This window comes from Podarcis vaucheri (assembly GCF_965113315.1).
Source record: "Podarcis vaucheri genome assembly, chromosome: 5".
Taxonomy (NCBI): Eukaryota; Metazoa; Chordata; class Lepidosauria; order Squamata; family Lacertidae; genus Podarcis; species Podarcis vaucheri.
The window spans coordinates 41,437,545-41,464,468 of NC_138763.1; the positions used below are offsets into that span (position 1 = coordinate 41,437,545).

Below are 26,924 nucleotides of genomic sequence, written 5' to 3' on the forward strand. Positions count from 1 at the left end.
TTACTTTTAACTTATCACATTTTAATGTATTTTAGACTTTGAGTTAATATCTGTTTTACAGTGTTACCCACCTTGGCTCCACAGAACAAGGCGACAGACAGCAGCATACCAGATTAACATTTTGATAGGTCAGCAAATAGCTTGTGATTTCACATTCATAAAAAGCCACAGAATCGTGAAACCAACCCTTGATCTTGTCTTCTTATCCCTATTATCAGCTGGACTGACTGTATCTGTGTAGCAAAATAAGTTGAAACAGACGTGAGTCTATCCTGGTCCCTACTTAATTGCCTTCTTTGAATTCCTTCCACAATAGTTCTGAAACTCAAAAGCTTTCAAGAAATACACATAATATAGCATAACACATAACATTTCCAGACAGACATTTTTTCCCCATATATTTGTGCCTGGCTGTCCTCCCCAATCCAGCAAGTTTCATTTTATCAGTGTTTCCCCATCAACAGGGCCAGCAAGACATTCTTCACAGCAGGTCTGATGTTTTCCTATGACAGTTAACTGAAAAGTAGTCCTTGGGGTCTTCTTTTCATGGATACAAACAAAAGACAGTTCAGGGAGCTGATACAGATCTACAAAATCAGCTTACGTGCCAGGAAAACAAAGGAAAAGGCTAACCAGTTAAAAAATATAGCATTTGTTCCTACAGATGTGACAAATCCCCTAAAAGCATTAGGCACCTTCTACTGGGAAAGAGGATGCTAGGCAAGAGTCTTATTTTCTCTGAACTCTTTTTACAGGAAACAAATATTAGTTTGTCAGTCTAAGGAAATACAATGATTCCTGTCTCCCTGAGTTGAGTAAAATCGTTCCTATTCCTGTAGGATTAGACCTACTAGCTTCCCATGCACAAAACTGAGGAACTGCATGTGGGCATTTGCTTCTGGTGCTAACAATTGTCTCCGATAATATAACCAGCCTACCTATGTGCCTCACCTGGGACTTTGAATATATATGTATTGGTCCCTTCTCCTGCCTACAAACAAAATAATATAGGACAGTATTCAGCTAAATAGTTGCATTAGTGCAATGGAACCCCACCCCTCTCCTCCCCCTGTGCCTCCCCTCCAAATCTGCTCCAGAGGGTTGGGTGAACCCCCATAACAGATTCAGCGTTACACAGGGGGAGAATGTTCTTGCACCAACAGAATATTCACCTTAGCACTATGGAGTATACAATCCATCCTGACTAAATTACTATTTTATAATACCTATCAAGGCTGCAGCAATCCAGGGACCCCAGATAAGATCTGAAGGTGCTAACCAAAAGGAGGGAGAATCTGAACTCTGCTTGCCTTACCACTCTTCTGTCCTTGCCCCACCCCTTTCTCCAGTTCCCTCCTTGTAACAAAAGTACTGGCTCTTTCATGATAGAAAAGAGAGCACCATGCATCACAGTGTTTAGCACAGAGATGGACTATGGTAGCTTAATGTGCAAACTTGCTTATATAAGTGAGAAGGCATAACCTTCATCCTTCCCCTCACTCTTCATGCTACAGAACACAGTGCCTGCAGTGGCAACTGCATAATATGCTGCACAGGTCAAGGTGGCAGACCTTAGGTATTTGAAAATGGCTACCATATCACCTCTCATTCTCCTCTTTTCCAGGCTAAACATACTCAACTTCCTCAACAGTTCCTCTTCTGCACATGTTCCAGCTTGTCAAAACCCTGTTGACTCATGTTAAGCTTGTGATCTACCAAGACCCCTAGATCATTTTCACAACTACGACTGGCAAGCCAGGTGTCCCCCATTCCTGCCTAAGTGCAGAAACTTACATTTCATAGGATTATAGAGTTGGAAGGGATTCTTAACGTCATCTAGCCCAACTCCCTATTGAAATTTTGTTAGTTTGGGCCAATTCTCTAATCTGTTAAGGTCATCTGGAATCCGAATTTTGTGTTTTGCAGCATTAGGTACCTCTCCAAGTTTAGTGTCATCTGCAAATTTGAGTGTCACCCTCTCAATTCCTTCATGCAATTCGTTTATAAAGATGTTGAACAGCAATGGGCCCAGGACAGAACACCCAACGTGCCATTTTTTTCCAGGATGATGAGGAACCATTACTGAATACTCTTTGGGTTTGGGAGCTACAAATCCATCTAACAATAACCTTGTCCAGCAAACATTTTACCAACTTCTCCGTAACAATTTCGTGGGGGACTTTGTCGAAAGTCTTAGTGAAATCAAGCTACACTACATCCACAGCATCCCCTTGATTCACCAGGCTTGTAACTTTCTCTCTATATATAAAATGACAAAATCCCCCATGATATTCTTGCATATAGGTGCCTCCTTCTCACAGACAAGGTAAGCAGTTATAGCAATGGGTCCATGTGGTACCTGTCCTTCCCTGCAGGGGGAAACTCACTGTAAGAGCAACCCCTGCCATGCATCCTGACAAGGAAGAGCAGGGTATTCAGAATGCCTTGTAGGCAAGACAAAGAGCAGCAGAAGAGAACTGCCTGGAAAGGCAGAATTCTCGCCACCACCTGTTCTTATGGGAAAGTAAACCATTGCCAGTCAGATCCTTGCTGTTGGCTTGATCAAGATGCAAGCCAGCTGGGCAGGCAATGGCAAGAGAACCAGCATGCAGTTGTCTACCATTTGCTAATGGAAAATGATTGCTATGCTGGCTCTCTTGACATCACCTGCCCCATCATTAGAGTATTTCTCCATTTAGGGTAAACCAGCAGCAACAGCTACAACCAGGATCTGTTGTTGCAAGAGCTATGTGAGATGACAGCTATGATTGATTTCCTCCTCTTGGCAACCAGGGCAGATAGTAGCAGTAGCAATTCCTGGTTCAAATCCCCCACCATCACCATTTCCAGTAGGATTCTTTTCATAACTTAAATAGCCCTTTAACACTAGGAGATCATCCCCACTTCTACTTGTGCAGTGCCTAGAAAGTATGACTTTTAAGTGGTTTTCTGTTTGACCCACTCCTTTGCAAGGGAAAACTCGTTCTTTAGCAACAAATCAGAACAAATAGCAATCCGGGAAAAACCAAATTGCCATTTGCTCTGATTGAGCGCTAAAGAGCAATTTTCTCTAGAAAAAGCAGCAGGACAATTGAAGTGTGGATAAGCCCTAGGTTAGAGAAGTTCTATGCAGCCTTCATAACACAAAACACAGTAATGTGAAATGAAGGTTTCTCTCTTTCTCTTTCTCTCTCTCCTCTTCAGCTCTAGAAGAATGCACATTCTAATCCCACTGCACATCTCAGCAGCAATACTATAGCAGCTACAACCTGTTGCTGCAGCCAGAAGAAATATTCATGTTCCTTCAGTGCCTATATAGAGGGCAACTGCTTTCCTTCAGGGGTATGGAATACCCCAGAAGGGTGGCATCAAAAGAGTGGCCGTTTCCAGGTACCAAGGCAAGCTCCCAATTTTTGGGGATTCACCTGTCCATTCAAACCATAATATTTAGGCATGTTTCCTGAACCCACACAAAAACCTCAATCATAGATCTAAACATCCAACTAGAAATGTTTACCCACTTCAATGAGTAAAAACTGCTGGCAGAGCCTGCTCAGCATAGTGACTACATTCAGGGAGCACTGATTTCTGGCCTGCTGTATTCAAGGGCTGGGGAATCACTAGAGATTATTCAACAAGAATTCAGTGGCCGGAAGCTGACTAGAATGTTATCTAGCCTCATTCTGTTAAATGTAAGTAGCACCTAGAGCAATGGAAAATTAGGGTCAGGTAAGCTCACTTCCTGGGTTTAGAGGGCAAAACTGTCTCACTAGGTGACTGAAAATCTGGCCTATTGTAGCTGAGCCACAGCCTGCTTCAGATCTTCCACAATCAGGTCCACATCCTCCTTGCTGGTAGCACGACCCACACTGAGACGCAAGGCGTTCTGTGCCACGTCATAAGGAATTCCACAGCTAAGCAGGATAGAGGATGGCCTGGTGAACAAAGAGAAAGTAAGTCAAGTTTAACCTCCTAAAATTCCCTACAGTGGTTCCAAGAAGTGAACAGAGGAAGGAAACAAAAGTTATGCAGTCCTATACTTATTTCTAAGTCTCATTAGTTTCCAATATGAGCCGCACAGAACTCTGCCTCTGTAGTGCACATTCACATCACTGTTCTTCCTAAGAATGCTGCAGTCACCCCAGCTTAGGTGCAGATCCACTGCAGTGCTGGTTTTAAATGATAGGCAACACTTTTCTCTTGCAGGCAGCCTCTGAAATATTGCCCAGGAGGGAATGTGGCTAAAAAAGGTTCCCCATCTACTGGTATGTAGAGTGGTTAGAGTGTCAGATTACAACTGGGGAGAGCCTAGGTCCCAGCTCAGACATAATTAACTGACCTTGAGCTAGTGACTAGCTAACTTCCTCACAGGTTTGGTGTCAAAAGAGAGTCAAAGAACTGTGTATGCTGCTCTGAACTCATCAAAGCATGAGAAAGAAATGTAAAAAACAAACAAATCAATCTGACTTAAGCCCAAACTAGATGCAAGACCATCTAGTGTTAGCAAGAAGAGCTGGATGGGGATCCTGGCATGGAGGTACTGTAAGGGAGCTTAGACCCTGCTGTGGCCCCCTGCCCCTATTAATCACATTGGGGGGAAATGTTTCTATCTTCTCCAGTGGAAGCTTTCCCCCCATGTGTATAGTAGGCACAGGCAGCTCCATCCAGATTGGGACCACCATGGCAGGGAAGGAGTGGTTCAGTTCTCTCCCCCAATAACAGGGTGCCAGTCCAGACTTGCCCCACATTATTCCTGCAGTTGTTACTTGTGTGAATGGCATCTGAATTTTGTTTGGCCCTTCACGCTTGCTATTCAGGAACCTGCTTTTGAACATGATCCTGTGCGCATCCATGTGGAAACATGGAACTGAAATGTATTATCTCTGGAGCAGGTATGTGAGCAAAAGCCTCGATTCTAGCACATTCTGTTCTCAGATTTGGCTCCAGCAGCTAATCAATTGGGACACAAGGCTTGTCATACCAATATGCTCCTATGATTTTGCAGGTCTCAGACATAAAATTGAACCACAAGCATTCTAGGAAAATCTTTAGGTGAAAGAAATACAATACAAGGCACTTAGGTTTCCACTGCTCTCTCCAGTATTTGAAACAACAGCAGGGGAGCAAGTTGCTGCTCAGACACATGATCTGTCACACTACACTATTCAAAGGAAAACCACTTGATGATATCCTAATCCTAGGCACTTAGCTGATCACCTACTTCCCTGCCCAGCTGGAACCATCCCCTGTGAGTTCCAAAAGGGTGGATGCCAAGGTAGAAAGGCCACAGCTTATGCAAATGTTGGCTTGTACAAAAGTGCAAAGAAAACACTTTCCACTAAGATACAAATACATTAACCGGCTTATGAACTTAAAGCAAATTGACCAGCTTGCAAAATAAGCTCAGCTCCTGAATAAGCGGCAACAGTCTGCAACACTATCTCAGTAACCCCCTACTGCTAGAACCCTCTCCTGTGCTGCCCTTACCACCTGGGGGAAAAGTGGGACTGGCACTGTGGCAACTATACAACCCCTTCCACTTCTTAGACCTGGACCAGTAGCGCTTTAAAGCCAGGAGAAGGGTGGTTCACACAGCTAAGTGGAGGGACAGGATTAGTCTGCCCATTGTCCAGGGGCAAATGGCATGTCTCAGATGCAGGGTGAGCGATTCTGGGAGGCGGTGTCACATGTCTCTGGCAGTCTTCTCCTAAAGCAGGAGGATTTCATGTTTGAAAATGGAAAACATTCCTTTTGTACATCTTTGGGGGGCAGGAGAGAAGACCGTAAGATGTAAGGGCTGGCGTTACTGTCATAGGGTGGAATTCAACATTGTGCTCTTCCAATCATTCTGCCTGCACAAGCATTTCAGCTTGCCAGACAAAACGTTCCCACCATCTCCACCCAGTTGTGGGGTTCTCCTGACTCCCCTCCCCGAGCCAATTTTGGGGCACATGGTGGGAGATGGGAAAGTTACACCACACCGTGCAAGTACAAGTCCTTGTGCAGGGCTGCTGCTGACAGGGCAGGTTGGGTGAATCCTACTATTGTCACACACACACTAATACTACCATTAAGAAGCAGAGTTCCCTGAGGAGGTGGGTGATTACAGGTGCTGCACCCTTTGCTTTCACTTTTCTACATCAGATGGATCTGTCCCCTCCAGCCACAGAATGCCCAGTTTCCCAACATGGTTCCTTACCGGTCACCCTTCTCGGAGTGGCATGCAGCACCAACACTGGCAAGCAAAGTCCTACAGTGAGATAGCACCAGCCGACCTGCAGAAAATACAAGACATAGGCGTGCCATGAAATACCCAAGGACCTGGTGGAGGAAGGAACCCATAGAATCAGTTTTCAACCTCCCCTCACTCCATTCAGTGCTTATCCCACCTACACTTTTGCTAGGACTGACTTCTCACTAAAGCTGGAGGGGGTGGGGAATAAACAAATGCAAAAGTTAATGCACATCATACATATAAAATTGTCAAATGCAGATCTGAACAGGCAAAGTAGGGTTTTAATGACAAAAAGGTTTAATAGATAAAATCAGGATGTGGGTTTTACAATTCGAATCCCTCCTGAGATAAATATGAAATTCATGCTGAAATTATAAAAAGCCAAAGCTTAAAACTCATTTACTTTTTTTTACAGTGGTACCTCCAGTTACGAACTTAATTCGTTCCAGAGGTCCGTTCTTAACATGAAACTATTCTTTTTTAAAAAATAATTTTTATTAACAGGCCAATCACATCACATTATCCAAATCACATTAGTTCCAAATTATACAGCCAAATTTTAAATTTTGTTGGGGGTACCCATACATCAAGCTCCGCACGAGTCCAAAACTCCGAACGAGTCCAAACATCACTTATATTACTGCTTTAATTAGACAGTTCTATCCAGTTCAATCCAGATAGTCCTTTATTACTTTCTTTCTCTTCTTGTTATCGTATATTCCTTTCTTTGCGATCTCTGATAATTTTCACAAGCAGATTAGCAGGCATCCTCTGTGTGGGGTTTTTTAATATAAGATATTTATTAAGATTTTTTTAAGATATTACAATACAAAATGAAAAAGAAAAAAAATACAAAATAAAAATGATTAAAAACCACTCCATTTTTTTATTACTTATTTTCCTTAGCTTTTTCCCCGGACCTCCTCATACCTCCCTTTTTTGTATTCCAGTTCAATTTGTTGGCTCAGCAAATCCTTACCCTCTTGGTTTATCCTAATCTTTGGTCTTAAAATAGTAACATTAGATTTTTCCCTATTAACAACCCATTTTTCATATTCCCTTAAAGCATTACAGCTGGAAACCACTTAATTTCTATCCAACATCATTCTAACATTCATTAATTATACAATATTTCTGTAGATAGTCTTTAAATTTCTTCCAATCTTCTTCCACAGACTCTTCTCCCTGGTCTCGGATTCTGCCTGTCATTTCTGCCAATTCCATGTAGTCCATCAGCTTCATCTGCCATTCTTCCAGAGTGGGTAACTCTTGTGTCTTCCAATACTTTGCAATGAGTATTCTTGCTGCTGTTGTAGCGTACATAAAGAAAGTTCTATCCTTCTTTGACACCAATTGGCCGACTATGCCCAGGGTGGGTTTTGTACTCTTCAAAGATCATATCGCACAGGGACAGCCTCTCTTCAACGCTTCCATAAAAATTAAAAAAAAAATCTTCGGTCTGTCCTTTACTTTTCTCAGGCTTGCCAAATAAATCAAATGAGTCAGGAGGCTCTGTCAGGTCAAGCTTGCGTTCCAACATTCCTTCTCTTTCGAACGATCCTGATTCTCCTCCCCCTGTCCTTCTTTCTCCGGCAAGCCTGTCTTGGCGAGACACCATTTTTTAACTGCGTCATAAAAATTTTCCTCATTCTCACCGTTCACCAATCCTCTCTCCTGTTATAATCCATCCCACACAGTTCTTAAATTCCTGCTTGTGATTAATAAAAACGCAACAATCTTATTTCTATCTGGGGTGAAGGGTTATTAATATCACATCGTGCAAAGAAAAGAAAAAGTTTCCCCCACCCACCCACCCCCTTCATTCCAAACATACAGTCTCCTAGTGGTGATTCATCAGAAGATTTACTTGTCCATCCGTCACTCCCGGTCACAGAGATCCATAAATCAGCAGTCTTATCTCTCGAACATTACTTGATGTATGTGCTTCAGCTTCAATCCAATCATATGTTTCCAATTATAATTCCGAGCTGAAGCTAACCAGCACGCGCTAATTGGAATCGGCGTCAGGAAGATCTGACTTCACCGAGGGCTCGTGCCAAGTGTTCGGCACCCCCATCTCTCCGATCAGGGGGTGCACTGTGAACACCGCTGGCAAGGCAGCTCCCCCCCGTTTCCTGGGGGGGTAGGAAGACTGCATACTTCCCATAGCAGCCCCTTAATTACCTCGTATGGGTCAGAGAGATGTTATTGTCGGCCATCTTCCAACACGCCACCTGGTGGCCCCCCCAACATGAAACTGTTCTTAACCTGAGGCATGCTTTCGCTAATGGGGCCTCCTGCTGCTGCTGCGCCGCCGCCACCACGCAACTTCCGCTCACATCCCGGGACAAAGTTTGCTACCAGGAGTATCTACAGTGGTACCTCGGGTTACAAACACTTCGGGTTACAGACTCCGCTAACCAGGAAGTAGTACCTCGGGTTAAGAACTTTGCCTCAGGATGAGAAGAGAAATCGTGCGGCGGTGGTGCAGTGGCAGCGGGAGGCCCCATTAGCTAAAGCGGTACCTCAGGTTAAGAACGGTTTTAGGTTAAGAACGGACCTTCAGAACGAATTAAGTTCGTAACCAGAGGTACCACTGTACTTCCAGGTTAGCTGAGCTCATTACCCAAAGTGCTCGTAAGGGGGACAGTACGTAACCAGAGCTTCCACTGTACAGTGGTACCTCGGGTTAAGAACTTAATTCGTCCTGGAGGTCTGTTCTTAACCTGAAACTGTTCTTAAGCTGAAGCACCACTTTAGCTAATAGGGCCTCCTGCTGCCATTGTGCCGCCTCTGCATGATTTTTGTTCTCATCCTGAAGCATATGTAATCCGAGGTGCCACTGTATTTGCAAAATGTCACAATTTGTAATTTCTTTGAGCAATTAGAAAACCAATTTCCAATATCATATTTTAGCATCTCCCCACTCTCCCTCACACAGCAGCAGTCTGGTTTTCATCTGCTCTGAAACTATCTTAAGAGTAATGCAGTCTTGAGATCTATTGACAGGTTTAACACATATGTTGGTCACCAAGGAAGCTGTAGGCAACCCCCCCCCCAACAAAACCTAAAGTAGACTGACAGCAGCCATATAGGAATGGTGAAAATTTAGAGCCATAGGGGATACCTTTTAGTCCTGAGCCCTTGACAGAAAAGTTACAGGTGTTGGACAGTCTCCTTGAGCCTTTCAGCCTGCAGTTAAAATAAACTCCTTGCTCTTCAAACACAGCCTAAAATGTGCAAAAATAATACTTTCAAGAAATGTTTGTTAATGTTTGCCCTCATTTCACTATCCCCCAGCTTAGTGTTCCTACAAAGGAAGGCAGCAAGAAGAAAGTGCCATGCAATTCTATCTACAAACAGGGGTCAATCCTCCCTTCCCTATGCAAAGGTTGCAGGCCAAACCAGAAAACAGGCACCCAGAGAACTCACTTCAAGTCTCTCTTCCAGGTAATCCCGGACCTTCCTCATGTGAGCTTCATAAACCTCACAGTGCCTGCTCACCAAGTCTGCTGCCTGCAAAGGAAAACAATCAGCATACCATGTTTCTCAGTGGCTACAACAAGAGACAGAACCATGAAGGGAATGGTGATTCCCATAGAATGTCCCCATCCAGACAGATGAAAACAGATCAGGATATTCGATGCAGGACTGAAATGGGTAGGCAATCTGAATGGAATCACCTTTTGTGCCTATTCGTAATGTGATTCCTTTGGTCTGACAGTGATTTGTCAGAGACCAAGGAAAGTCTACATGGCACAATTTTGCCCGAGCCTCTCTCTCTCGAGCATACCTGCAAGGTACCCACCACTCTCAATCAACTAAAAGAAAACCCATTAATCATATAACTATATACCTGCAACCTCAGTGGCATAAGCTCTCTTCATATGTTTACTCACCTGATCTATCACGGTTCTAAACTGCATTGGCAGCCTACACAGATAGTAAAGGCACCCTGCTTTAAAACCTATTCCTCTATGGTGCATTTTGTTTAAATACACTGTTTACTACTTGGGGGGGAGGCATTTGGCCAAAAAGGCAATAGCAGGAGCTGGGAGGAGCTACACAACCTTGGACATGGGGCTAAAGATGCTGACCCACAGCTCCTGGTATCTGTGTTGTCCCTTTGTGAAAGCAGCACATGAAGAGGGCTACTAGAGAAAATCTGGACATATTCTCCAACAGACCCTAAAACAGTGGTTGGGTGTTGAGTTATTGAGAATACTTTCCCCTCACCCCACCCCAATGTATATACAGTATAGGCCAACTTGATGTACCTTTCTTGTTCTGGCATGCTATTCACATAGAGCCACAGGGAAAACTGTAAAGATTAGCTATTTGCTCTGAAAAATATGCCTAGAAGAACAACCTCTAGTATTTCAACAAGTCCTCAGTAACCAGATCCTCACAATGATGGGAAACAACCAGAGTTTACAGTAAAACATTTGTAAGCATCCTTGTCTCCTGTCAATGTCCCACTGTGCACAGATTTAGAACTTTTGCTCCATAGGTCAAATAGCAACTCCACCTCTGGCATGAGAGCACAAGGGTGTGAGGGAAGAGAAGCACCAGCACAGATAAGCAAACCCAGGGAAATCTGTTGCACTGCTTCTGCCTTTAAATTATTGTAAGAAGAATGCTGGGTTGAAATCTTGCTACCAGGACAGTATCTCATGCTGAATCCATAACTGTCATTATTAGCCCTCATCACTTCTGAGCTTACCTTGCCAAGGCCAGCAATCATTGGTGTATTCTCAGTCCTAGAACAGAGAAGTGTATATTTATTCCTAAAGCATAATAAAAGTGACACAAGCACAGGGGCTATATCTACTTGGGTAACTAGCATAATGCAGGGACTGAAAATGGCGCTACTGTGTGATAGGAGCTACTGCTCCTGAGTTACTCAGTTGTGGGGGGAGGAGATCTGGTATTTCTTGTCATCTGAATGTGACTTGGGAAGCTCAGGTGCTGCCTTATATCAAGTCAGACCACTGGTCCATTGAGCTCACTATTACTGACCAGCAGTAGCATTCCAAGGTTTCAGGCTGTGGTCTTTCCCAACCCTACCTGGAGATGTTGGGGATTGAACCTAGAATCTTTTTGCATGTAAAGTGTGTGTGCACTAAAACTCAGCCACAGCCCATGACGTAAACCCTACACTGCATTTCCCAGCAGCTTATCCTGAAACGCTTCACACTTTGCCAAATGAGAAACATGATATGAAAGGGAAAGGTTTTCAAAAGCTGAGCCTTTCACTCACTAATCTATGCATCCTTGGAGTCTCAAAGAAAACTATCTTCAAAAAAAACTGCTTGGTGTCTTCTCTCACAGCCCCTCACCCGCGTGAAGAAGAGGAACATGAGCTACCCACATATTGCTCCCACATCCAAGAGAGGTCCCCACCTTACTTGGCCTCTCCCTGGATTAACTGGTTCCCTCTGTGCCCTCATCCTTCTTACCCAGGGCGGAAGTTCCGTTCCTGCCCACCTCCAAACAGCATGGGATGGAGAGGAGTGGTGGCACCAGGGCCTCGCACATACAGCGCTCCAATACGCGGGGCATAGAACTGCAACAATAAATCACAAAGCTGATGCCTCCAGACAAGAACTAAGTGGTGTGTTCAACAGGAAACTGAGGTGCCTTGACCACACAGAAGTAAGGCTGACTAGAGCAGAGAAGCAAACATTAATCCTTGGGGAAATCATGGTTGCCCGTGGGAGAGAAGTATGGGTGAATCCTATGCTCACTGCTACCCCTCCCCTAGACTATTTCACACATAACAGAAGAGTTTCCTGTGTTTTCTGCCCCTGTTCTCTATCACTTGACAGGCATTTGTGTGCTTCAAAAAAAACATGACAAACATGTTCCCAGATGCCACAGTTATTAAACTAATTACGCCTGGAGATTAACTTGAATCATTACTTGGCTACTGAGAAAATAGATAAAAAAATGAAAAGCTGTTTTTGAATACTGTAATGGAAAGTGACGTTGACACACTGACATCTCCTGCTATGGGTCATGCTCTCCTGCGCAATGTGAAAATGTGGACAAATTCACTCAACATTGTTCCCAGATTGCCATCTGGTGGAGAAGCAGTTGAGTTGCATTGCATCCTAAGAAGTGAGTTATCGACTGTCCACTATGTTTTTAGGTGTTCCAAGAGTTCATGATGAAAATAAAAGACAATTTAAACAACACTTTCTGCATTTCTGTGCAACCATGCTAGATGCATGGGCTGCAGAGAAGAGGGCCAAGATACTGTTCAGGGCAGAGTTTACATTACAGTCACCATATGACAATCTGCATGGCAGCTGTAGCAAAATACAATTGTCAGCAGCAAGCAAATCAACAATGGTTCTCATTTTAAAATAAACCCTGACGTACTGCTGCTCTAGCACATGGATTCCCCAAAGTTAACAAAAGGCCAAAGTGAGATGGCCTCTTTGTATATTCTTTGTGTGTACATATTGTGCACTGTTTTTATGAGAGTAAGGAAAGAAGGAAAAACTTTCAAATGAAAAAAAAAGTTTTGGAAATCAGGATGTAGATAGCATTAGACACATTTATTAAACAACATAAGAAAAACACCTTTAGCCCTAATAGAGTCAGTCTGCAATCCTGCACAATGAGAACTGTGAGTGAGAGAACCAATCATGAACACCAAACGTTTTTACTGCCAGCTTCCTGTCACACAAAGCACCTCTGGATTATGGTCACTGTCTGGTTCTCAGAATGATGGCTGGTGTTCAGGGAGCCCTGGGATGTTCTTTCTTATTTTTCTCTCTAAATATTTTATCAACAATAAAGGATGACTCTATGGGCTGACAGCAACCCTCTGCTTAATGGGTATTGGATTTACCATGTTGGGAGATGACCTAGATGCATGAACATCTCTTATCCTGCATGTAGAAACTACATTGTAGACCGAAGAGAGAAGCACCTTACCTTGTGCCCCACAATAGTGAGGTAATCCACTCCCAGATCCTGCACATCCACTTGACCTTTCCCAATCATCTGTGCTGCATCTGTGTGTACCAAGATTCGTGGCAGACCAGATGCCGTTCTCTTCCGATTGAGAGCTTGAATCCGTTGGCTGAGTTCGGAGACAGGCTGATAGAAGAAAGAACCATCAGGAGGCATCATCTCACCAGGAACACAAGTGTTCTGGCTCTCTCTTTTGCTACTGCCCTACTGGCTGACATATGATGACTTCACGGAATTACTTGCCTGGAAAGCTGATGGTTGCATTTGAACTTTTATTGATGGTATTCTATGGTTTTATTGTTATGTAGCACAACTGCCCCGCCTTTGTAATTAAGGTAGAAGTTAGCATTTGGTGTAACTCAGCATCCAAACAAAGGACACCACATATAAACTCCACAGAACACACAACCCTACACAGGGAGACCGTGGTTCACGGCACAGGGCTATGTCTCTATGTCTCCGGAGAGCAAAACCTGTAATTCCAAACTAGATTGGGGGAGCAATGAGGTGACAAAAATTGTAGAACTAAAGGTTTTGCTATACAGTGGACCTGTGATTTATGTACATTTAACATGTGTGCATTCAGATTTAGGCACTTGGCAAAAACAAAAAATTAAAAGAGGGGCAGAAAGAGGAGCGGGCATCTGGGGGGAAAACTTTGGCAATCCCACCTGGCGTTGCATCCAGTGTGTTTTGACTATACATGATTTTGGCTTTATGCACTATCCCCAGTACTTAAACCCCTGTGTAAGTTGCGGGGCTTACTGTATACCTAAAACATACATTGGTACCTCGGGTTAAGTACTTAATTCGTTCCGGAGGTCCGTTCTTAACCTGAAACTGTTCTTAACCTGAAGCACCACTTTAGCTAATGGGGCCTTCTGCTGCCGCCGCGCCACCAGAGCATGATTTCGGTTCTCATCCTGAAGCAAAGTTCTTAACCCGGGGTACTATTTCTGGGTTAGCAGAGTCTGTAACCTGAAGTGTATGTAACCTGAGGTACCACTGTACTGAGATTGAAAGTCGGTGAAATGAAAGGAGAGTGGAAATATTTTGGGGGAGCTTCAGCTCCCTCTCATTGGCTCTTGGGGTCATCTGACCACATATATGAACCTCATATTCTTAAACATGTAATAAGAAGGCACAACTCACCATGATAACCCCCGTTTCATTATTGGCCAGCATAATGGAAACTAGACATGTAGTTGGACGGATTGCTGCAACAACTTCATCTACTTCCACCTGTCCTGTCACTTTGGACACGGGTACAAAAGTGGCTTCTGTAAATCAGGATGCAAAAAAAGATGTTGATCCCATAGCTCAGTGCGTTCATCAGCACTTACTATGTATCTGGCAGCAGTGGAGAAAGTCACAGGGAATAGCAGACCTATTGCTAGGCAACAGACAAGCGCTCCTTAGTCTTGAAAGATTAAGATATGGCTGTCATAAGGGAATTTGGGAGGAAGTGGCTATTGACTTAGAAGCAGCATTTAATGAAAGAGGCAGCTGAGCAAAAATGGATTTTCCTGGAGCTCAGCTGGATACTTGGAAGATAAGAGAGGAGGAAGCTGAGGGGAAATGCTGCATGCTGTTTAAGTCTCTTCAGTTTGCAAAAGCCCCCACTAAGAGCTCTGAATCTCATACTGAGTTCTGCCATGATCCTGCCCAATTGGAGAAGCACCAGAGATTAAACCTAGCACCGTTTGAACACAAGCTATATATTCCTCCCTCCCTACGCAGTGATAAGACCACTTATCAGCCAGGCTAGGAATGCCATCTCTGACTCCATGTGTTGGTCACTTTTTGACAGGCAAGAAGGATAGGATAGGATAGGATAGGATAGGATAGGATAGGATAGGATAGGATAGGATAGGATAGGAAAAGGAAATGATGCAAATAAATGCATTTGAATTAAAGGTTCAGAACTGCCCCCAATTCTGGACATTAGCACCACAGTGAAAGTACTGCTGAGCCAGCTTTAGACAGCTCACATTCGGAGTAAACAATAAAGAGACAGTATGTCAAACAAAACCCCTTCATGGATCACTGCCTTGTTGTGGTGAAGGGACTTGAATAACTCCAAGAAGCTCTGAGCTATGCTGTGCAGGGCCACCCAAGACGGACAGATCATAGCCGAGAGTTTAGACTAAATGTGATCCATCTGGCGAAGGAACTGGCAATCCACTCCAGTATTTTGCCAAGAAAACTCCATGGACATAAAAATGGAGCTTTGAGAAGAAAGTGAGAGTTTCCAAGGCATGCTCTGGTTCATGGGGTCATAGAGAGTTGAACACGACTAAGACGACTAAACAACAATACCAAAAAAGTAGTATTTGCTACTCAGAAACTAAAATTGCTAAAAAAAGAGCTTTTGCCTAAGCAGAATCTGGCAAGTGTGTATAATTTATCAGCAATCTCTGACTATCCACTACAGTATACTCACCAGCCTCATGCTCTTTCACTAGGTGCTCCACAGGGAGACGGACTGAGTCATGCTCAATGCAAGATGTAATTAAATGTGGACACAGCCCCAGAGTCTTTTGTTTATCTTCTCTTGGTCCATCAGAACTTTGCTTGTTGCTTTCCTTAAAATGCTTCACTGCAGTGTGGATCACTAAATTGTTTGCCTGAATGGAAAAAGGAGAGATACAAATCCCCATCTCATATGTTCATATGAATATCCAGATTTACCAGTGCAGTCCTCTGGAGTAGACAATGCTGAATTTCTTACCCAAACACTAGTTCAGTGGCAGACTTGTCTTTCAGTCTCAGAAGGATCAGAGGCAGAGGACTGATTTGTAGTCATTACCTCCATGTGAGTGAATCAAATTGCAATACATGCTCCTTTGCAGGTTTTAAATAAAAGATAGAGCCATTCAACAGAAGAGGGATAGACTTTCTTTTTATCTGATGGGTGTTTGCTGGGTCTTACTTGGCACTAATTAAGAATGGAGTCACCAATGCTATGAGAAGCAAATAAAGTCAGACTCCATTTAGGAAAAAAAGACAGCTAGCATGTTATGGGTTGATCTCTTAAATGACTACCAGGTCAAAACAGTGCTAGCAGAATCTCATATCTCACCTCTGTCCCACCAGAAGTGAAGACGATGTCCTGGGGTCGTCCCCCTACCATTCTAGCCAGACTTTCACGGGCTCCATCTATAATATTTTTAGCCCTTCGACCTGTGAAATCAAAGGCACATTTATCTTATTATCAAGGCAAGGTGGGGGGAAGTCTCTAATGGGTGGCATTAGGGGAAGACTACCACCTTGAGTTCCAGGATGTAATAAAGTGATAAATAAACAAATTATTAAGTCCACCCAAATTCTGGAAGAGGTTTTTTGATACAGAATAATTATTTCTGGCAACAATAAGTGCCAGATTTGGCTCTGTGTTCCTTGCATGAGCATTTATTTCAGCGAGTGCTAGAGAGTGGATCACATGCAGTAATACATTCCTTTAAGGCCATTTCAATGTAGTAACTTGAATTTAAAAAGGCAAGATGAATATAAAAATGAGATGGATGCTTTGATAGAATGTTTTCATCCAGGCTTGCTCTCACCTTCTGTGTAAGAGCTGCTCGGATTGCCCCATGCTTCATGCATGGCTTCTGTAACTGTCTCAATCACCTCTGGAGCCAGAGGGGTGGTTGCATTGTAATCTAGGTATATCTTCCTGAAGGGAACAGAATGCAAGAATAGTTACAACAGAAAAAGGAATTAAGATACATTACCTCTAGCATTCTTTGGGCCAAAGTTGCATCATTGGTTATGAAAAATGCTGCCCTAACCAAACCACTTCTGAAGTCGTCATTGCCACAACCACAAAGATGATACTGAGGTTTTGAAATAAAACATCACTATCTCTCCCCAAGCTTTAAAATGTGGTGCCAGTTCTGATGAATACATCATATGACACACTCATATGAATGTGACAAAGTGGGCCCAGGCCCATGAAAGCATATGCCACAATGCATTTGCTAATTTTTAAAGTGATTTTGCTGAAAATCACAGCATTCTAGCACTTAAGAAGTTGACTACTGTAATAATCTTTCAGTTCCTAGAGCTCAATCCTAAGATTTTTTTACTTGCTTGGAGTTTTGCAATCCAATCTACACACACTTACTTGGAAGTAAGTTCCACTTAATCCAACAGGACTCATTCCCAAGGTATATTGTGGGTAAAATAGCAAAATCTCAGCACTTACCATTGTCAAAAAATTGTCTCCATTTTTTAAAGTCAAGGGAAGCTACAAACCTGTTTGATGTGTTGTTCTCTTCCCCATCAAAGTCAATTTTCTCTCTGTTCTCATTTCCTTTGTTCACTAATACTTTCTTCATTTGCTTCTCTTCCATTCTCCACCAACCTATTTTAAGAAAAACACAAACCACTAATGTTTCATGAAACATTAGACTTCAAATTGCACACAAATAAATTCTGACATGCCTTTGCCTATTAATCAAAAAGATACGACTACTCGTTCTGCTGTAAATTCAGGAATCAGAGGCACTGACTCGCGCCCCAGATTGGAGGGGCCCAGCATTGCACGCAAGCGAAACGTGACATCATAACATCACACATGTGAAACCAATGGGTACGCAATGAAGCCCAACACCACTGCCCCCTGCTTGCAACTGCAGCCCTGAACGCCACCACCCATGCACCACCTTACCTCCACTGGCTCTCCACAGCCACTGCAGCAGCTAGGCCAAGGTCTCTGCCGCAAGGCCTCCAGTGGAGGTTAGGCGGCAGGCAGTGGCGGTTTGAGGTGGTCCAGCTGCATTTGTAGGCAGGATGGTGGTGGTGGGAGGAGCCCAAGGACTAGACACACATCATTGGGAGGCTTCCTCCACCCCCTCAACATTGGGGGGGGGGCCTCGGCCTGCCTACAAATATTGAGGGGGTCCAATCCTATAGAGATGGCACCTATGTCAGGAATATTGAATTACCACTCTGTAGAGGTACCTCCAAAGATGGACATAAGAAAGTTAGAAGAAATACTTCCCATCTCTCAGATTCCCTGTCTTCCTAGGATTGATATACTGTCTTCCCTGGTTTCCAGCTGGGAGGCAGTCAAAGGAAGAGTCACACACATTGTCAAAAGATTTGTATATGGGAGATATGTTTTAGGACTGACAGTGGCTCTCCAGAATCCCCCCCCCCCCAATCCTACCTGGAAATGCCAAAGACTGAAAGTGAATCTGGACCTTTTGCATGCAAAGCGTGTGCTTTACGCTACCAAGCTACGACTCTTCCTCAAAGGTGAATTGCCTAATGTCCCCAAGGAAGCTCATAGTAGAGGGGAAATTATTATCATTCTTTATTAAATTTCTATTCCACCCTTCATCCAGAGATCACAGGGTGGTTGACAATATAAAAACACAAAAATACATCCAATAATAGCAAACAAAAACAATACTCCCCACAGTTTAAAAAGCCATAGAAAGCCAAAAATTCTAAATTGTAGTTCAATCTGCAGCGATGGTAGTTATTCTGTTATAATTTTCACCTGCTACCCCATTTTCTCTCACAGGCTCAATGCACAGGCACTGTTTATGAGCAAAAAAGCTTCAGACACTTCCTACACATTACCAGAATAAAATTTCGTTGTGTAGCTTAATCACTCAACAACAGAGGGTTGTTGAGTGGAATGGGAAAGCCTCACACTATACGAAAGACCCTTAGATGTCTTGAAGTCCAACCACAGTTGTTATCATTCCTCTCCGTTTGTAATTATCATTGCTTTGTTTTTGCACTGAAACCCCGCCCTTTCCATTAAGACTTTAGCACAACCTTCTAATCCCAATGCCCTATTGTAATTAGCCCTAAATACATGTACCTGAAATAACTGCTTATCTAAGCCTTGTCTCTGCTTCCCTCCCATTTCTGTCATTGCCTATTTCTGGATTGTGAACCCCTTGGGGCAGGGACCTATCAGCTCCTTCTTGTTTTGTTGCAAAGCCCTATGAACATGGATGGCACCATACTAACAATACAATAAATTTATATGAGTCACCAAGTTGGTTCCTTTTCTTTTAGTTTATTTATACTGAGATGTTTTTAACTGCTGAAATTGTGCTAAACAAAATGGGGAACTGTTCTCCTCAGCTCTTGCCTGCAAGACATAAACTGAATCTCCCTTTGGACTAGGGAGCGTATATCTTAATACCACATCCTAGAGACAAAGAAAAGAGACGACTACTCCCGACCCCCGGGTGAGAGAGATGCCCATCCCAGAACAGCTTAAAACAGAATGCTGGACTGCACAACCTTCCGCCTCAACGCGACCATTTTTATACAAACTTCGAGACGCACCTATTGGCTACTACGGCAAAATTTCAGCTACGAACCAATCCGCGTCCTCCAACTCACCACGTAGCTATTGGCTGCTGAGGCTGCTTAACACTCCAGCCACCGACAAATCAGATCCGCGCCACACAATTCGGACTGACAGTGGCAAGGCGGGTTGACGCGTAGGAGCCGGGGCATCCGTTGACTCTCTCTTCCCACTCTCACTATCATTAGTAATATGACGACAGTCTCCCGAAAGAGGGCATTGGTTTATGGTCGAGTCTGGTACTGGCGTGGCTTCAGCTTCCGCCCAAGAAAGGCTATTAGTTTAATCGCGACCAGGCGGGTCGACTCCTCAAGGACCAATCAGCTTCCTCCTCCGCCAGTGCGTAATGGCGCTAAGCGGGGCACGGCTGCGTTAGTTAACCAATCGGTTGCCTCGCACTGACGATAACCTGCCTCCGACCTTCCCCTTAAGAAACAAGACCCCTTCGTCCATTTGTCTTGGCTCCGCTTACTGGTTCTGCTCTCCTGACGGTAGTTGGCGACTGGGTCTTTTTTTTTTTTTTTTGCCGACGTCGTTACTTGTTCGTCCTTTTTTTCCACAAGGAGGCCTCACAGGCCCGGTTTTCGCCTCAGCTGCAAAAACGGGACCATATATTAGCTACCAACGCCCAGTTTATTTTTTCAAAGCAACTCGGTGAATGACAGTTGAGATCATAGAGACGTCGGCATGAGAGACCACCACAGGGGAAGGGTTGCTCGCGCTGCCCTTCCTCAAGATGGCGGCGGCGGCGGCATCGCTTTCCCTTTTCCCGCTGCGTAGGGCTCGCTCGCTCGCTCTCACTTACCAAGATGGCGAAGGATGGGCCGCGGGCTTTTAATTGACGCTTTACCTCTTCTGGCTTGTTCTGCTGATCGAAGGCAGGTCTTGGGGATAACGGGAGAGGCGGGATTAGAGCCGGCCAGGCCGGGCTATTCAACGGTTGGCCGGCCGGGCAAGGGAAACGGCGCCTGGGCCTCAGGCGGCTTCGGCCTGGGAGTGGGGAGGAACTTGCCGGGGCTGAGAGGGAGGGAGGCCGGGCCCCACCCCCATCCACCTCATGGCGCCTGTGGCGGCTTTCGCCTCATTGGCGTTATTTTCCAGGCAGGAATAAGGGCTGGCAACTGCCGTACGTGGAGTGCCTGGTCCCTGCCTTGCAGACGGGCAGTGGGGTGCGCAGGTGTTCTCTGGTGCTCTTGACAGCCTCGTGGTTTTGAGGCGGTGCAGGGTTGGTCCGCTTGACAGGTTTTAGAAAGATCCCTTCCTTCTCGGTGGGCTGTTTTAATCCCCCTTGTTGACCTCCAGAACGTGATCCCCGGACGCTATGCTCTCAAGCCTCTTTGGTTTAGTGCACTACTTGCGCTCATAGTTTCCAGGACCTAGAGCGGACTTTCATAAATTCCGTGATTGCATCGCCTTAAAAATCCAAGTTTTGAGCCCTTCAGTTGAGAATTTGCTTACAGTTCGAAAATAGGAAATTGCCTGGATGCTAAAACTTGGAAGCATCATTGTATATATGCTGACAGGTGCTATTTGTATTTCTTTGCCTGTTTCCATTCTGGGATTCAGGTTTCCTTTAGAAAATACTGTTCCATTTCAGATTGCAACACTATGCACATCTAGGAAGAAATGCTGTAGTCAACTCATTGGGACTTGCTTGTGAATATAGATGCATGAGGTTTCACTGACAGGAAGATTAATATAATTATATCAGGGCACTTATTTCAGCAGGCAGCTTTGAAAAGCAAGATTGAGGAAAAGGTACAGCTACTTGGAACTGTTGCAGAGCAATCTGTTAAAGGCTACCTGTGTGATGGGAGAGCAGGCTCGAAATGTTGTAAATAAATATTTTTAAATATTTTAAGGTAACTTGGCCACCACAGATTTCTGAGTTATAATGGACAGAATACAAGTATTAAGACTGCTTGTTGAGGTGATTTGTAGTTAATCGGAGAAACACCTGTGCCATTGCTAGAAGGCTTTTTGTGAATTCCCTAATAGGGTTTAATAGATGGTATCTAATGTTAATCATGCTCAAAGGAGACCCACTGAAATCAACAGACAAGTACTCTGGGTCTACCTTGTATGATATAGCACTATATTTTTAAATATTAAAATATAAGAACATACTGAATTATATATGAATGATTTAGCTGTGCCAATGACAGATCAAGGGGGAAATTCAGGCTGCAGCTAACATGAATAAAATACTTTATTGATGCTTTACTGCTTGACAAGTCAGTTTTGTTTTTCAGATAGGAGCTTACTTAGTCCAAATGGGTGGAACTAAGTAATGCTCTCTCCAGAAATTACTTGATTATCTATGTTGGCTGCAGTCCTGAACACTTTGACCACCTTGGCTTACATATTCTTAGCTTCACATAATTAAGGTTTTCTTTTCATTCTTGATGCTACTCTATTTCAGCTGTCTTAATATCTCTTTATTTCAGCTTTTGGTATAAAGAGACACTGGAAAGGAATGATGGCGGCTTTGGATACTAAAGCAAAAGCAAAAAAAACTCTGGGAACAGTTGATTATGTGGAGTCATCAGAATTTGCACAAGGAATTCTGCCTACCAAGAAGGATGTCATTCAAAACATGCTATATCTATTGCACCCGAAAAGGGCTGGGCAAGCCCAGCGATCCAAAGAAGATGCTGCCCAGTTGCTTGCTGAACTTCTGCAGGAGCACTGGTTGTTTTGCAATTTGTATACCATAGCAACACAAAGCATAAAGAAGCATATTCTTAAGGTGTATGAGGAATTTTCAAAATTATATCAGTCCAGAAAGCGAAGAAAAAATGAGTTGTTTACACAGAAAGCAGATGATTTCAACAGGAGTTCAGAGCAGCTTTTTGACATATTTTGTACAGACACAGGAACAAGAGAGAAATTGGAGCAATACAGTGGTGTGAAGATGACTGACATTGAGTGGAAATTTCTTGAAGATCAGAGGAGTGAAAGAAAAATGTACTTTGAGGACTTCGTGGACAAGAAACAAATGGAAACAATAGAAAGACGAAGAAAAGTAGAATCACTGGAGCACTTCAGGAAGATTGCAGAAGAGGAGAAAGATGCATGTAAGCGTAAAGGAATGACTTCCAATAGAGATGAGCAGCCAGTTGAAGATGTCAGCAGTAGGAAGAAAGATGACCCCTGCCTTGGACGCAGCAAAGGAATTGGGAACTTTTCACATAAGGCAAAAAGAAAGCGCCTATCTTCTGGCTGGATTACTGGGACAGCATCTTCAACTAGCTATAGCGAGTCAGTTGCACCTGAATGTCAACATATACGTATGAGCATCAGAAAAGTCAGACCAGGGTTCTATGAGACTTTTGACAAATATGAAAACTGCTAGCCCAACATTCAAAATCTGTTTCTGTTGAAGTTTTGGAAGGTCTTAATACCCTGACTAATTGGAAGTTGATGTAGATAATTTTGTTGGGTTCCATTAATGTACAGCAACACCACCAAAGCAATGGCACCAGTAGAAATGAGCTTTTAGCTTACTGAGAAAGTAAGATTTGTTTAGGCCTGTACTGATACTTTCACAAGGTGAAAGTACTGTGTACTAAAAAGCTATAGTGTAGCAAAGGAAGACAGAAAAACCAATGTTTGGATGTTAAAGCAAACCAAATGCACAATAGTAGGTTATGTTATATAATAACAATTTAACCACTGGAACAGACTTCTTAGGAAGGTGGTTCATTCTCCATTTCATACAGTCTTCATGTTGGGCTGGACACTCCTAAAAAAACATTTTGCTGAAATGTTGTATAGTGGCCTGAAATAGAAGTGTGAGGAGAAAATGCAGACTCTCCTGCAGGAGAGTCATATTATATAACCTGTTGCCCATTCCAACCTCAGTGTCTCCCAAGACTGGAAGACCATGTACAATTAAAATAAAAAATGGTAGCTAGTGAGATGGCAGCTAAAAGGGGAACATGGTTGTGGGGCTGTGTGTCACAATGCAGGATCTTTTTGAGACTCACAATAGACTGCTAACTTCCTGCCTGTTAAAACAGTAAGTAAGTAAGCACACCTGAAGGGAAAACAGTAATTGGCTCAATTATCTAAAAAGTACAGTAGTTTCCTGTAATGCCCACCCCTTACCTTGATAATACTTGTATGGTCTTAAGAGACTGACCATATACAATTTGCCATTACTTCATTGAGACTTGAAGGGGTTCTGCGCCTTTCAGGACTAGGTGCTTGCAGGCAAAAGAAAATAGGTTTCCTCTGTTTGATCTTGCAGATATTTAGTTCCTAAAATACCTATACAGTTTTGAAAAGCAGCTTTTGATAGATAGCATTGGCTCATGTGAGAAGAAAAAAAAGGGTCAGGAAATTTTAAAAATGGCTTTTGGTATAAATGTGGTGGTAACAACTATTTGTATATTTTCTTCATTCTTAGCAATTAAACATCAGTGGTGAGAAATATATGTGGAAAAGTAGAATTTGTAATTGAAAATATTTGAGACATAAACATGTATAATGCACTGAACATAGCATGGGGTTGGAACTGCCTTACGAATTATTTTAAAGGTGTTTAATTCTTCTTCTCATTGAGTAAGAATTGCAAATGAATGCACTGCAATGTTTGCTACAGTGGAAGGACGTAGCTGCACTGCAGTTATTATGTCTACTGAAACAGAAGCAAGTCCTTCCTTGAGAAATTTGTAGCTCTGCCTGCAGTGAGCATTGGTATTACAGATTGCAGCCCTTTCAAAGCTAGGCAAAACTTCTGTTTTCATACCTCACTGTTTTCCCCCCAGCATACAGATGGCTAGTTTTCATAGTCTCATATCCAGACATATTGTATGCATGATGGTCTGTGCATGTACTGTTACATTACATGACCTCTGGATCACATGGTGTATACACAGACATCCACATGTGGAATTGCTGTAATCTTATCTCTGGAAAGTCACAAACACCCGGCAACACACTCACACCCATACCCATGTTTCCCATCATGTTGGGAAGAGTATATTCTTCAGTACACTGCCCCATTGGCTGTATAGTAGTTAAATCCTAGAAATCACGGGGTATTGGGAATGGTTTCCAGATATATGTACATCACTTGATCTATCACCACCTAATGGCTCTTGGCTGAAGATGTGAACTGTGCACCAAAATGCTGTGTGTTGGAATTAACTTTGGGCGATATAACTGGCCTGTTAAAGTTAGCATAATCTTTTAAATTCTGCTCACATAATTTCCATAAATACAAGTACTTCAGAATATTAAATGGTTACATACTTTTAGGCAAAGGGCACCTGTCTAGCCCAAAATCCTAATAACAAATTTCCATCATTTATTTTGTTACCCTTTGCCAGAAATATTTCAACTGTTATTTCAACTGTTGCCTTTTTTCATATGGACCAAAAATGTAACTTTATGCAGCATTATATGCATGTTGTGTCAAGCTAAGGAACAGTGATTTATTACTACATCTGCCCTTGCTTATACATTTGATTTCCCATATGAGAAGTAGCCCCGCTCTAAAACCATGTCAAAAAGGCTGACTGGAGAGACGATTAATGCAATTAATTGTAATATAATTGGGTGATGTGCATTATGTCAGTAATACAAGCAGTTTTACTGGATCTTTGAAGCAATAAAAGCACCCTCTTTTTTCGGGAAAACAAGTGAGCCATCACTAATGGTAGTGACAGTGCTTCCATTAAAATTTGTCTCCTTTAAAGTTTTTAGATGGATATTTCCAAATGTTTGCATTCAGTAGTCATCGTTAATTTTGAAGTTTTGTGTTACCATTCCCAGTCAAGATAAGCTAACCAAATGCCTAAAATTATCATTCCTCGTTGGTCCTAATATTAAATGCCTTCCCAAATTGCAATATATTTTCTGCACAGGCAATTTTTGATGAACCTTCAAATGAAGGAAATTGTCAGAATGAGATTCAGTCACTCTGAGTTTAATGTTTTAGGGATCAAAAATCTTTTTTGTTTCCTGGAAGGGGTAATTCAAATGATATCTGTTCTGTAGCATACATACAAATGCCTCGCTCCATACATTGCAAAAAAGCAACTAATTTTACTTTTTCCATGTGTTTGTATTGATTGGTTAGGTTCATTTAAAACTCAAAGTGGGGAATATATGATTTAGTAGTAGTGTGTGATTGTCGCATTACTGTTGAATTCTACTTTTTTAAAAAAAGTACGAAGAATCAGGCCCAGTGCTAAAGGTTTCTGGAATTTGTTGGTGGCAGGCCAGGCAAAAGATCATGTTGATTTTCTTGATAGACCGGTCATGTTCAAAAGAAGCAGCAAAAGGGAAAGTGTTGATTGTTTTTGCTTCTCAAAATTTTGTATTCTCTGATGACATAAAATGTCAGATGCTTCTGCATGTATAGGAGTGTCTGATTACCAAGACTGCATTTCTAAACAGACTAGTAAGCCTCTTGCTCTGCCTGAGGGTTTTTCATCAAATCTGTCCACTGTTGAGGCTTCTCTTCACACTCGAATGACTTGATTTATTTACAGTATATAGTATTTTCCAACAAGAGCTTCTCCTATAAGGAGAGCAATTAAATTATTCTCAAGCACAGTCATGCAACACTTTCACCTGCGTCTTGTAGGCCTCAGTGGGCAGATGATAGCTGCAGCTTCTGCTTTCAGAACTCTCGGTGGAGGTGCTGGGGGACCAGAACTATAAGAAGTCCTCTCCCCAGCCCTCTTGTTGCTGTTGCTGCCTCACTCGGCTTAAAATGTGCACAGGGGAATAGCCCCACTGCCTTGAAAGTGTTGCCAAGCACCAGGCCTAGGTAACACAAGGTGTTAATGTCCTTGATCCTTGGCAGCAATAACATTCTTTAACAACCACTTGGAAATCTACTCTGCTGCAACTGCTGCAAAATGTGGTGCCTTGCTTCTTGCAGCAGGAGACATCTTGTACCAAAGTCACAGTATGCTTGTGGCCATCCGTCGTCTTCCAGGTATAGCGTGCTCCTGTTACCCAATAAAGTTTTTAAAAATTGAATCCTACATGGCCTGAGAAAAGCTCGCAATGATCTGCCCAGAGACTTACAATTGGCTGTCTTGATGGTGTAATCTGTGCACCATGGGAGTGGGGGTTTTTGGGGGGGAAGTAGTGCCTAGGAAAAGATTGTTGGATGCCCAAAACTTTTCAACAATAATTACAATTTTAGCTAGGTACCTTCTGCTGTAAGCATATGAATGACTAACTTTTGATCTCTTAGCTAAAACTGCAGCTGATTGTGGCTCCCATGGAGAATTCCAAATACTCATTTGGAGCCTTTCCTCACAAATAGAAACATCAAGGGTGTTCATAAATACCGAGTCAAACCATTGGTTCTAGGATTTCAGATGGGAGTCTTAACTAGCCTTA

The 26,924-nt window shown here is 43.0% G+C and overlaps 2 protein-coding genes across 7 annotated transcripts; one reads left to right on the forward strand and one right to left on the reverse strand.

The window, feature by feature from the left end:
* SCLY (selenocysteine lyase) lies at positions 1-19,729 on the reverse strand. Of its 5 annotated transcripts, none has more exons than XM_082221861.1 (13): positions 19,592-19,729; positions 17,477-17,585; positions 16,783-16,895; positions 16,302-16,402; positions 15,663-15,846; positions 14,372-14,499; positions 13,181-13,345; positions 11,695-11,801; positions 10,959-10,995; positions 9,668-9,751; positions 9,363-9,465; positions 6,200-6,275; positions 1-3,935 (listed from the first exon to the last, which is right to left on the reverse strand). In XM_082221861.1, the coding sequence occupies exons 2-13, from the start codon at positions 17,572-17,574 to the stop codon at positions 3,791-3,793; spliced, it is 1,341 nt and encodes a 446-aa protein (XP_082077987.1). In that variant the 5' UTR covers positions 17,575-17,585; positions 19,592-19,729; the 3' UTR covers positions 1-3,790. The 5 variants fall into 5 exon arrangements, with proteins under 5 accessions (XP_082077987.1, XP_082077990.1, XP_082077988.1 ...); XM_082221864.1 differs by lacking the exon at positions 19,592-19,729 and adding an exon at positions 19,285-19,459; XM_082221862.1 differs by lacking the exon at positions 19,592-19,729 and adding an exon at positions 19,059-19,220.
* A 565-nt stretch (positions 19,730-20,294) lies between these two features.
* Positions 20,295-24,061, forward strand: LOC309531998 (uncharacterized protein). 2 transcript variants are annotated; one of them, XM_082221935.1, is made up of 2 exons: positions 20,295-20,434; positions 22,004-24,061. In XM_082221935.1, exon 2 carries the CDS (start codon positions 22,033-22,035, stop codon positions 22,909-22,911), a length of 879 nt encoding a protein of 292 aa, XP_082078061.1. In that variant the 5' UTR covers positions 20,295-20,434; positions 22,004-22,032; the 3' UTR covers positions 22,912-24,061. The 2 variants fall into 2 exon arrangements, with proteins under 2 accessions (XP_082078061.1, XP_082078062.1); XM_082221936.1 differs by lacking the exon at positions 20,295-20,434 and adding an exon at positions 21,294-21,314.
* Positions 24,062-26,924: the final 2,863 nt, after the last annotated feature.